This window comes from Eurytemora carolleeae, unplaced genomic scaffold (assembly GCF_000591075.1).
Source record: "Eurytemora carolleeae unplaced genomic scaffold, Eaff_2.0 scaffold1542, whole genome shotgun sequence".
NCBI lineage: Eukaryota > Metazoa > Arthropoda > Copepoda > Calanoida > Temoridae > Eurytemora > Eurytemora carolleeae.
The window spans coordinates 37,622-50,028 of NW_019397450.1; the positions used below are offsets into that span (position 1 = coordinate 37,622).

Sequence of the window (12,407 nt, forward strand, 5' to 3'; positions counted from 1 at the left end):
AATGATGATGAAGAGAGGAAAGGTTGACAAGCAGGGAGAGTCTATTGTTGCCAGCTATAGGTACCTGGAGGTATCCAATCCAGGCTTACAGATGATTGGTAGCAAATAGTTTGATGTTTCCTATCTGTAAGGCACTCCAGTAAGGCCTAAGAAGCCTTAAGGCAGCTGGAATCTTGCCAACCCTCTTCTCAGAAAAAATGAAGCGTGGACGGATGAATGTGCTGCCAGATTACAACCACTAGCAGATCAATACAAAAACCCCTACAACACCAAACTTTTGCAATAGAAAAATTCCGAAATTCGATCGTAACAACCCGATCATGTCCTGGCGACAAAAACATTTTTTTTTTTAATAAATTTACTTTTAAAAAGTTTCCCCTCAATGATATTTTCAGGAATAACAAGTAAAGATTTCATTTGGAGTCAGCAGTACCATCGGGGGTTCGGCAGGTTAGGAATTAACCTCTTTGTATTCCTTAGATTCAGAAATAACCAATTTCTAGCGGTGTAATTGTCGTCTTCTTTCTTTAAAGGGAATGTAATTTTAACTTCAAGTTACCCTAAATGTAAAGATGACAATGCCCGATTCACAACGAAACCCTTGAACCCATTCTCTGATCTATAATGTGGAAGATATTGTCGTTTTTTTAGATATATAAGTGCTAAATCTGGTACCTGATGTTTTCCTGCAGAATAAGTGCTAAATCTGCTACCTGATGTTTTCCTGCAGAATAAGTGCTAAATCTGGTACCTGATGTTTTCCTGCAGAATAAGTGCTAAATCTGCTACCTGATGTTTTCCTGCAGAATAAGTGCGCTAATCACATTTGTAAAGAATCCGCAATTGAATATTATAACTTCATACTTGATCAGAAAAAGCTTTCATGGGTACCGATGTGAATATCAGGCATGGCTATATTTGCGTGGAGGGTTATTTGAATTTACGCTGTCAGTCCCTTTAAATAAGAAAACTATCTAAAGATTTGTGTCTAATATGAGGTACAGGTTGTCCCACAAAACATGACAGTAACAAGACAATTTGAAAGTCGTCTTTGATTATTAAATTTATTTGAGAAACTCAGTCGTCAACCTTCTTTCACACGTGTGATTATTAAAACGCTGACCACAAAATTCTCCAAGCTTGGATTTCCAAAATGTGGTCTGATTTTTTGGCCTGGAGATATCGAAAATTTCGTTCCGATTTTAATTTTTTTGAAATAAAGCCAAAATTGTCAAAATCTGAACAAAAATCTCCAGTAATATTGGAAGCATGAAAAAGGCAGACCACATTTTGGAATTGCCGAGGACTATATTGGAATCGGTGTTTTGTGACTATTAACCCTAGAATGCTACTTATAATATTTGGTTTACGAATAAATGCTGTAAACCATTTCAAAGATCAAAGTCGACCTGTAAACCGTCTTGATACTGTCATGTTTCGTGGGACACCCTGTATAACATTAAATTGAGGCACATTTTCAGCACTGTGATATTTACAAATGTCTTTATACTTTCAATCGTTTTGCTTTACATATTGTTTAAAAGTCATAAAATTTATTTTATAGACTTCTTTTTATCATTTCTCTTTATATTATCTTCATTTTTGAAATATAATTATTGTTTGTTTTTGTCACATTATTTACTTAAGATGCCATTCCGTCTATCCTGGTCCCAAAATTAAGAATCTAGGAGTATACTATGCGACAATTACAGGGTAAGAAAAATCATAAATACAATTTTTGATGCACTAAAATTTTAAGAAGCTCCACACCTTGTTTCTGTAACAGTCTTAGATGTTAACCTTTGCACTTTAACACCATAGTTTCAGTAGAAGTAAATATTTCCATTTACTGATAGCGCCAATTGAAGGATTCATAACTCTAATTGGATAATGAAATAGAAAGAAAGATAGATGTTACCACCAAACTATTTCTATTGGTTCAGAATAGACACCAAACACATGACTAAACCCTGATTGGATCAGGCGCTAATGGACTTGGCATATACAGTAGTGTTCAGCTGCCATTTTAGCGAAAGTGTCTGTGTAAATTAAAGCATTTAAAAAAAATAAATGTCGAATTTTTCTGGGCAACATTTTTTATCTTTAATCCTGTATAAATCTCTTCTAGGGTATATTGAGTTGTCACAATTTAACTTTGGGCCTGATCAATTCACCCGTTTTGGCGTTATTGGATAAATCATACAGACAAGCAAAGTATAGATGTGAGAGAACTCATTATCCTTCTAAAGTCCATAATCAGAATATTAAATACAACATACTTGTGTTTGGGTAATTTTTAATTGACGGAAATCATTATTTTTGCTGCTGATTGGTCTTGAAGATATCTTTAACTAAACCATTGAACTCAGAACTAAGATCAAGCATTGCTCTCATTCTACGGATAAATTTTCTCTTTGATATCCCATGATGATATAAATAAAACACTGCTGGGACAACTTTAACTGAGGGATCAATCATTGATCATCAAATTAAAAATTGGGGGAAAAATTAGTGGAGAGCGCCAGTCTCAGAAAATTGAACTTGGCTTAGAACAACTTAGAACTATTATACCAAGCTTAAGGCATTCCCGGCCATGATTCAATAGATCCACTCTTGTTTCAATATAAGTTAAGATTTCCATGTAAGTTTTTGCCGTTAATTTACATGTAGATCTCTAATTTGATTTTAAGATTTGAATAGATATATAGATAGATTCTGCCCGCGTTGCAATCTCTATTGGTTTTAAATAACCAACTTAAGCAAACTTAGGCCAAAAAGTTGAAACAATGATGTTAACTAAGCTAAAAGCATTCCGTTGGTTCTACCGAGTTATACAAGTCAACTTACTCAACTTAGAATCTTTAAACCAAGCTTAGAACATTCCCGTGGTTCTACCAAATTCCTCAATCTGAATTTTAGGCAAACGGTTCAGAGGTTCAGGAGGTGTGATCAAACATAATGGAGATCAATGTTTGATCCTCTCTTTTTGCTAATATAAAGACTAATTTAGTCTTTAGGTTTATTTCTAGAGATTAGTGATGCGCTCTTTAACTTTTGAAAACCCGGTTTTTAATTTTTGCGCATTTCTGGTGTTGATGGTGTCATATCATTTGAACTAAGGATCAATTGAACGAACGTAAGTTTTCGATCAATATGTTTATTAACATAATTACGTCACCAGTCCCTTTAAAAACTAGTTTTCATCTAGGAAAGTTGATTTGAAGATATATTTGCACCACAGAGGACAGTTTCTGGATCTGTCAGGACGGATGGGAATTACAATCTATACAAATACTAGTATTCAGATGCAGGTCAAACCAATACTAAACTTCAATCTATACAAATACTAGTATTCAGATGCAGGTCAAACCAATATTAAACTTCAATCTATACAAATACTAGTATTCAGATGCAGGTCAAACCAATACTAAACTTCAATCTATACAAATACTAGTATTCAGATGCAGGTCAAACCAATACTAAACTTCAATCTATACAAATACTAGTATTCAGATGCAGGTCAAACCAATACTAAACTTCAATCTATACAAATACTAGTATTCAGATGCAGGTCAAACCAATATTAAACTTCAATCTAAACAAATACTAGTATTCAGGTGCAGGTCAAACCAATATTAAACTTCAAATTATTCAAATACTAGTATTATTTCGTCGTTTTCAGATTGGTTGCTTATTTGTTGAATATGATCTGTTTAATACTACAACTTTTATACCAAATTGCACATATATGAATTTTAGTTTATTGAAACAGTTTTATGTCAATTTCTCGAGACAGGAACATCAGATAGATGTTTTATAGGAATCGTTCAAGGTGTCAGCCAATATCCCCTTTCATTTTTCCTTTACGGTCCCTTTAAAAAAAAAGATTTTTGATTACATGATGGTTTATATACATGGCTTGCCGTTGTAATTATTATTCTTTAATAAATGTTTAAAGTGACTGTAAGCGTAATTTAAAATAAACTTCTTTGCAAAGAAGGCTATGTCCAATTAACAAACATGTGTTTGTTTGTCGTCGTGTGCAAACTTATTGAAACCCTTTTGAATTCATTGCTGCAATTTCCAATATGCGCTGTGTTGAGTTTAAACTCAAGAAAGTGCAAGCTTGACTTTTCAGCGGGTTTTAATCAGTTTAAACAAACACTCAGTACTCAACAAACATACAAAGATTTGAAGGGAACTGACCCCTTGTAAATCCTTCATTGCCATCTTTGCACGGAGGGTTACTTGAAATTACGCCTACTCTCCCTTGATGAGGTAAAAAGGTATATTGAAAAATATCACCAGAAATTCTAAGAAACTTTTTTTCATTTTAAAAAAATGCAGGAAAATGTACAAAAACTGTTTTTTTAATTTACGTTTATGTTTGCTTATAAATAGGATTAGTTAAAATACTTAATTAGTTCAATAAAAAGACTTCTAAATTGGCTCAAAGAAGTTTGTAGTAAGATTTCGATTCTACTTTTCACTTTTTTCAATTTGATGGTGATTTGATATCTATCCAGGGGGTTTATAATTTCACTGGAGGGATTCAGATATCCCTCCTAATTCCCTCCGGTGGTCTGCAGTGGAGTCAAAATCTTACTACGAACTTCCATGACTCTAATAAAATTCTAAATTCATTATTTAAAAAAATAATTTTTACTTTATTTAAATCTCCAAGCAGCATTTTGTATTTATTTTCATTTTTGTTTGCAGATTTATAAATACAAACTAACTTTCTAAAAAGATTTTAACAAGAGAATTTTTAAATTAAACTTTATGTATGCAAAAATAAGTCTTTCTAAATTTTGAAAGTAGATTGGTCTGTTAACGTGAAACAATATATATGACCACCATTTTAATTTTATCCCAGTACCAGTATTTATAGTAAATGTAAAATTTCTGACTACGTGCTTAATATTCTGACTAGGTGAGTTGGCTTCATGTTGAGATGTTAGACGAACATACAAAAACAGTCCAGAAGGAAACCTGATCCAAATTAATTTGAATATTTATAAATTAAGTTTACGATGTTAGGAGCTTTCTTAAAGGATTTTTCCTAAGCGGCAACTTCCCAAGTCTGTCCTAGCTGCAGCGCTCGGCCCCTCAACATGTTCTAGCGCGCTCGGTTTCCTATCCCATCCTAGCCGCAGCGCTCAGCCCCCATTGCAGCCATCGGAGCCTCAGAGGGCCTAACCTATAAACCTTTGGAAAATTGCCGCTTGGGAAATCGCACATTTGGGAAGTTACCAATTGGGAAGTCGTCCTTGGGAAAGTGCCTGTGGGAAAGTACCAAACACCTAAATTACTTGTTCGTTTCAACGAACTTAAAAACGATATTTCTTTAAAGGACTATTTTATTTCTTCAGTAGATTTAACATATTGGAAACAGCTGGTTTTAAGGGATTTAAATGCAGTGGTATTGTTGAGTATGATCAGTGTATATATAACATCCTAACCAAGGTATATTAAAAAGGACTACCCGGTCAGACCAAGGGAACCTTTCATTTCAATTCATTTCATATTTTATTCAACTACAAAGCACGAGATAATACAAATAAAAAAATCACAATTTACTATGTAGTTTGGACCCGCCTAACCAGAGTAGGTTGTTTTAATTGGTTGGCCCACTATAAACGAATGAGAATTGCAGATAAAAACAATGTACATTGTACATTTTAAACATAAGAATGATAATAAATCAGGTAAATGGTAAGGAGGAGGTGAGGGAGTATAAAGAAAAGGGAGGATACTCAGCATAAGGGTTGGAACAGAGGGTAACATAAGTTATTAGAATCATGTTTATGAACTAGAGGGTGAAGAAGATAGTAAAGACTAAGTTTATCCACATGATACACAATTTTTTTTTTACAGATATAATTTGCATAACTATCTAAATAGATCTTGGCGACTTTTCTTTTAAACGATTTTGCAGATTTAGTTTCTTTAAGCTCTAATTCAATCGAATTCCATATTTTTGGAAATAAGGCAGAGGGAAAACATTCTAGGGTTTTAAAGAGAACCCGTTCAAGTTTATATGATTTTGTTCTATTTGGTTCAGCTAAAGAATTAAACATATCCTGGAAGGAAGCTGGAAGGTTTTCATAAAAGTATTTATGCAACGGAAACTTAGGCATCCGTCGACTTAACTAATTCCTCCTGTTTCTTCTATATTTGAAGAAAAAATATCAAATTTTAGCATGAGAAAAAAAAAACAATAAAATATCTAAGGCAATTTACATGGCATCCTGCTCCCCTTTCCTTCTGCAGCATATTCCCCCAACCGACTTGCTTGAAGTCGGCGAAAGTCCTAGCTCAGTTTTATGATCCAGATCATATTTCATAAACGCATGTCTTATATCACATATTGAGCAAGCTATTTATATCTGCTGGTTTGGCAGAAATCACTGAAAATCGGCGAATTATGCTCACAAACACGAGCATAACTTCTAAGCCAATATTTTCTCATGCATGAAATTTTTATTCAGTATTCTCAACATAAATAAAACAAGGAAGTATACGATGTCTTTTTTTTGAGACACGAGTTTCAAAAATTAATGTTATCGATTATTTTATGAACCAACAAATAAAGCCTTACAATTAGTTCGATATCTCAAAAAGCAAAAAATTATGATAATTTCAAAAGAGCAAACTCAAAGGTCAAAATTTGATGGCCTCAGTGCTCTGCGCACAGAGGTCAACAGAGTCTAAAAATTACTAATCATTTAATGTTTCACATAGGTCTTTTAATATTTAACTTTGAAAAAAATCGAAGATGGTGCCTACTAGGGGGTGGCTGATTTCAAATGACAGACCCTATATTTAAATTTAAATTCATAAAATTCTTCATCTTTTACATTTTTTTTTCTAAGAAAATGAAAGAGGTGACCAGTACTGGCTGCACTGTACCCTATGTTCCTGAAAATACAAATATTTGCCGAAAAGAATCGGACAGAGATCTGGCGTTTCAAACACATTATGATCGAATCACAAACCAGGTCAGTACAGGGTTGATTATGCAATTTATTTATTTAAAAAGATAAAAATGTCATTCTCTACTTAAATGTAATTTCACATGTTTAGTGAGACACTCTCTATACATTTTTGATTTAATCAAAAACTCAAACACAATTTAAAGTTTGAAATTTCAAAGTTCTATGACGTTGAGTTAAAAAATGTAGGGATTAGAAAATCTGAGTTTGTGACAAAGACTCAATTCCTTTTGTTTCATTATTTTAAATAACAACAAGATTTAAAATAAAACTTATGTATTCTTGTTTTTTGTTAAAAATGTGTTTAAAAATATTATGAAGGCTGGAGATTGTCCTAATCCATGTGAATTTCTTCTTCTATCCCTTGGAGGACAAAACAGGGCTCTAACCTCTGATAACAAGTCTCAGGTGAGAAATTAAATATTCATTTCTTAACTCTATTCCTGCTGGGGGGGGGGGGATTCAAGTACCCCAGCAGAGATAGGGTTAACTTTCTTCTCCATTGCTTTACTTAACAAAAATAAATCTTTTATTTCTTTTACTTTGATTTGAAAAATAAATACAACTAATCTTTCGGGGCCCTTTGCTTTCTTGTAACAATCTTGGCTTTAACACTTTATTTTTTAGGTCACCATCTGTTTTTTTCGTACATTTTCTTGAGGGTTTCCAGCGGACGAAAACTTTTCGAAAAAATGGGAAAATTTTCGTACATATTTTGCAAACTTTTTCGCAAAATTTCGCATTTTTTCGAGAGCGAACGATATGCGAAAAAGTGTGAAATTTTTGGCGAAATATTTTTTTCGCGAAAAATGCGAAATTTGCGCAAAACGATTTCCCTTTTTCTGTGTACTTGGTAACCCTAATCTTAATACTAAAAATTGTGCATATTAGTCCTATTACATTAATTGGGTTTTCTAAAATTAAATATTTTTTAGACAACATTTTTATATTTTTATTTTTATATCACATCAATGTAGTTGCATTTCATTTATTTTTTAGGTCTATTTCTATTTCCAATCCCGAACTGTAGTGAATGAGGAAAGTCTGCTGTATACTCCATTATCCTTGTTTGCAGAGATAGGAGGTCAAATTTTTAGCTTTATTTAAATATTAAAAAAAACTAATCTAAAACCTTAGATAAGTAAGTATTTTGAAAAATAAAGGATGTAATAATTTTTTTAAATTTTCTTGGCGCGGTTTAACTATTTTCTGCTATATAATTATTGTATAAAAGAAACACGATATCCGTTTTAAGTTTAAAAATTGACTGAGCTGAATTGGGTGAAAGAAAGCCTCAAAATATTTGTTAATACACTTTTGACAGGCGTTGATGTCTTATAAATTCTTAATCTGTGATATTCCAGCAACCCCTGTTTCAACTGCCCTGTAGCCGTCTAATCCATTCAGGAACCTTTAACTTTGAATCGGTGGTTTCAATTTGAACCGGCAGCAGGAAGTTCAGACAAGTCGCGCAAATTTTTTAAATTCGATCCCATGGATTGCTGACGACAATTGCAACTTCGCGCGGTAGGATCTATATCTATCTAAATACTCAAACCCACGCGTAAATTAGTGGAAAGATTTGCCAGTCTTTTCTTACACTTAAACAAGGCCCTCCCCTAAGCTTCCCTGATTGAGGAGTCCGGNGTGATAAAGTATGGTTTTTTTTAACATCTTGTTCGTTTTATTGTATGTATCTATATGTAACATTAATTTGAAAATTAATTTAACATCTCGTAAAAATCCGCGAAACATCTGTAAAAAATTCTCAAACAATTCATACTGATGATTGCATAAAAGCATGAAACAATTTGTTTATGAATAAAATGTTATAAGAAGATTGTTGCGTTTCAACTGATATAAACAGCCTCTACTTGGATCTCATCAGGTATCGAGCACTTTTGTGAAACTTGGAACTCAACAATAAATATATTATATATATACATTATATACAGGGTGTCCCAATAAACATGGGAATTAAGTGACGAAATCGATATCGTCTTTTTAAATAATTCTTTGATTTAGGGTAGTGATACCTACTGAGAAATCTGTAATCTCTGAGAGTTTCGTCTGCTATGTTCACATTTTGTTTGTTTATGTTTTGACTGCATACGGTTTTACTTAGTAAAACAAGAAAATTGCAGAATACAAACAGAGTAAACTTGTCCGTCTTCAGTCTTCATCTTGCGGAGACATTATAGACACATCTTTATAGTCTTTTACCCTTTTTATAAAATAAACTCTAGCAGACATAATAATATTATGACTTTTGAAATTAGGTATTACAAATGCTAATTCATAACAAAGAAGATATCCAATTCGTAACTGAATTCCCATGTTTTTTGGGACACCCTGTATATATTATATATATTACGTTAGCCATAGGCCCGTACCTGGCCAAACAGATGGACCAATTTGTCTAAAAAAAACTTTAGGGAACCCATTGGTAGTTGGTACCCTCGGGAATAGACTAAAAAATCTTTTTTTAAACTAAAATTAAAATTTTTGTATTTAAAATTATTTTTTTATAAATTCGAAATTTTTGTTTTGTTTTTAAAATTCTACGGATTAGATGCCGAGAATTTGAGCTGCTAAGCTGTTACATTATGTATTATTTAGCTCTTTGCTGGATCGTAAGCTGAAGAAATATGAAGAACAACTTACACAATCCATTCCACAGGTAACCATTTCAAATTAGATTTTTTAAAGGGACTGTGCAGAAATTAATTTCAATTATAAATTATTAAAGCAAATAAAACCATATCTCCATCTTTTTTTATTCAGACACGCAGGTCACGTGGATTTAACGGTTCTGTCAATATTCCAAAAAGCTGTGACTTTCGATCAAAATTTGACCCATTAAACATAATTTTTTTAGCCTTTTCTCTTTGATACTCTTTTGTCGGCATATACATTTTGAATGGAAAAGTATAAGATAAACAAATCTGTAAGGTATAAGATTGTTGAATTATAGACCAAAACAAGTTTGATTTCAAATAGAAAAAACCGAATGCTGCTCACTCTGGTTGATCCAGGGTGAGGTTTAATGGCAAATGGTAAGAAGTGTATTTAATTGTAAATTTAACTATTCAAATTAAATAATGTCTTAACTCTTCAGTTATTTTTAAGAAGATATCATTAAAAGGGGTTTTCGTCATTATTGTTTTATCATATTTTTTCGTGAAAATGCTTCTTAAAAAATCGCATGTATTGATGCACCTAGCGCAGAGCATACAACTACGACGTTTAATTGAATTTGGTCAAGGGATTTTCAAAAATGTATACTGTATATAAAAATATATAATTTTTCATGTTTTTGCGTAGTTTTATTTTTGCAATTTTTTTATATAATAAAATTAAACATGAGGGTTACCCAGAAAAATGTCATGTACAGCTTGCACCATATCAATCAACTCTTTTTCAGATGGAGTCTATGATGTCGATTATTAATACTCAAAAGTAGGATGTGTACAATCTAGGAGTGTCAGGAATGGGAAATGCTTTTCTAAATTCCTACCAGCCCAAACCTATTGCCGGACTGTTTTGGGATTTATTCCGCTCCATGATTGGCTAAAGAAAATAAGTCTTTGCCACAGACTGCAAAGATATAGGGACTAGAAAATTTGAGTTTTTGGCAAGACTCAATTTCTTTCCATACGACACATTAAAAAAAAGTTCGTTTAATCTGCCTATATTGTTCTGTGTCTAATATTCATATCTATTTAGTTTGGAGTGCAACGGAAACTCTATCTTTGCTTTGCTTTCCATTGCTTTCTTTTGCTTTCCACTGCTTTCCACTGCTTTGCTTTAAAGAAACATGTATCGTTCTAAAGGGACCGTCCCTTTGCGCTCGAATTCTGAACAAAAATCGGCTTTTCTCCGACCACATGTTGTCCTTGAAAAATAAGACCAACGCTAATCAATAGCTAATAAGATTTAGCCCAAAATTACCCCAAAAAAATTTGAAAATTGTCAAATGTTTACAGTCAACATTCTTGAATTCTCTTTAAATAAAGAAAGAAAATCTAAAAATTTGTCAATTTCATAAAACCCCCCTTAAAAATACGATCACACTCTTTACAAGTGTACAGTGCTAGATACGTAAACACAAGGCATAAACAAGGCGTAAACATATCGTGATGTACACAACCGAGCACTCTATTAATTAATTAATAATGAGGTTAGCTTTACCTCTTCGTTTTATTACTCTATGAGAGACCGGTTCTCCCATCCAGCTCCGAAAGTTTTAAAGATTACTCACATTAATGCATCATTGCAATAAATTTGTTTTACATTGAGGGCGAAGTTGAATCTACAAACCAAAATTGCGTAATGATTAATTGATTGTAGTTGAGAACATTTTACACACGTTTTAATGCGAAAAACGTGAATTTATTGCTAACTCAAATATCAAAAGCTTTTATATTTTAGTATATATTACCTTAAACATAATAACATCAAAATATGATAAATTTAATTTTTTTGGGCTGTTGCTGCTGAAAAACTTCTAGTATAGTGTTTCAGACAAAGGACCGTCCCTTTTCGCTCGAATTCTGAACGAAAAATCAGCTTTTTCTCCGGCCACAGTTGTCTATTAAAAGTAAGACTAATACCAAGTAACAGCTAATAGGCTGTTTAATTTACCCAAATAAGTGAACGGTCCCTTTAAATTTTTTAATAATAATATTGGTTTTAATATATGTATGGTTTAAATAATTTGTAATTAATATTTCCAAAAATATAATTACAAGAATATAGTAATCGACATCATTTCCAACCCAACTTTTAAAATTGAAAAGATAATTGATTAATTTCTGTGAAATTAAGATTAAAGAATTAAACCTTTTGGCACGCTGCACTATCTCAAATATATAATTGGAAACTTAATGAATCTTTTACTTAGATTTTAGAATCAGTATTTTAGAAAACTTGTATTAAAGTTGTATGTAATAAATTCTTCAAATGATTAGTTTTACTAGAGAAAGTAGGGCTGACCTCTGTTCTTGAAGAACAATCGTTCTTTCACAAGAACGAACGGAACTATCAAGAATGATCCCATCGTTCCAAAAATAGAACGGAACGCAAAGAATGCGTTCTTACAATTATTGGAACGGAACGGAGAAGACCAGAATTAGTTTATTTTGTAAATAAAAAAATAAAAAATGGATGACTATTTAAAAACTTTTTTTCAACGCGCATTTAAAAATTTTCTGTGGTTGAAACTCATCAAAAATTCAGTTTTTGAGCGTTACTCAATACTCATTCGTTTCTAGCTTTGTCTTTAAAATTTTGAACAGATTTACATTCGTCGAATTGTATATATCAATACAATGAAGACGACTTTCGAAATTAAATTTTTGATATCTACAAAGCTTTTAAACAGCATTGCAATACACATAATCATGGTAACAA

General features: G+C 32.3%; 1 protein-coding gene across 1 annotated transcript; it reads left to right on the top strand.

Annotated features, from left to right (window-relative positions):
• Positions 1-399: 399 nt before the first annotated feature.
• LOC111714360 (uncharacterized) lies at positions 400-8,385 on the top strand. Its single transcript, XM_023489452.1, has 9 exons — positions 400-450; positions 1,648-1,713; positions 3,209-3,311; positions 4,934-4,987; positions 5,407-5,466; positions 6,876-7,001; positions 7,317-7,403; positions 7,995-8,079; positions 8,360-8,385. The coding sequence occupies exons 3-9, from the start codon at positions 3,270-3,272 to the stop codon at positions 8,383-8,385; spliced, it is 480 nt and encodes a 159-aa protein (XP_023345220.1). The 5' UTR covers positions 400-450; positions 1,648-1,713; positions 3,209-3,269.
• The last annotated feature ends 4,022 nt before the right edge of the window (positions 8,386-12,407 follow it).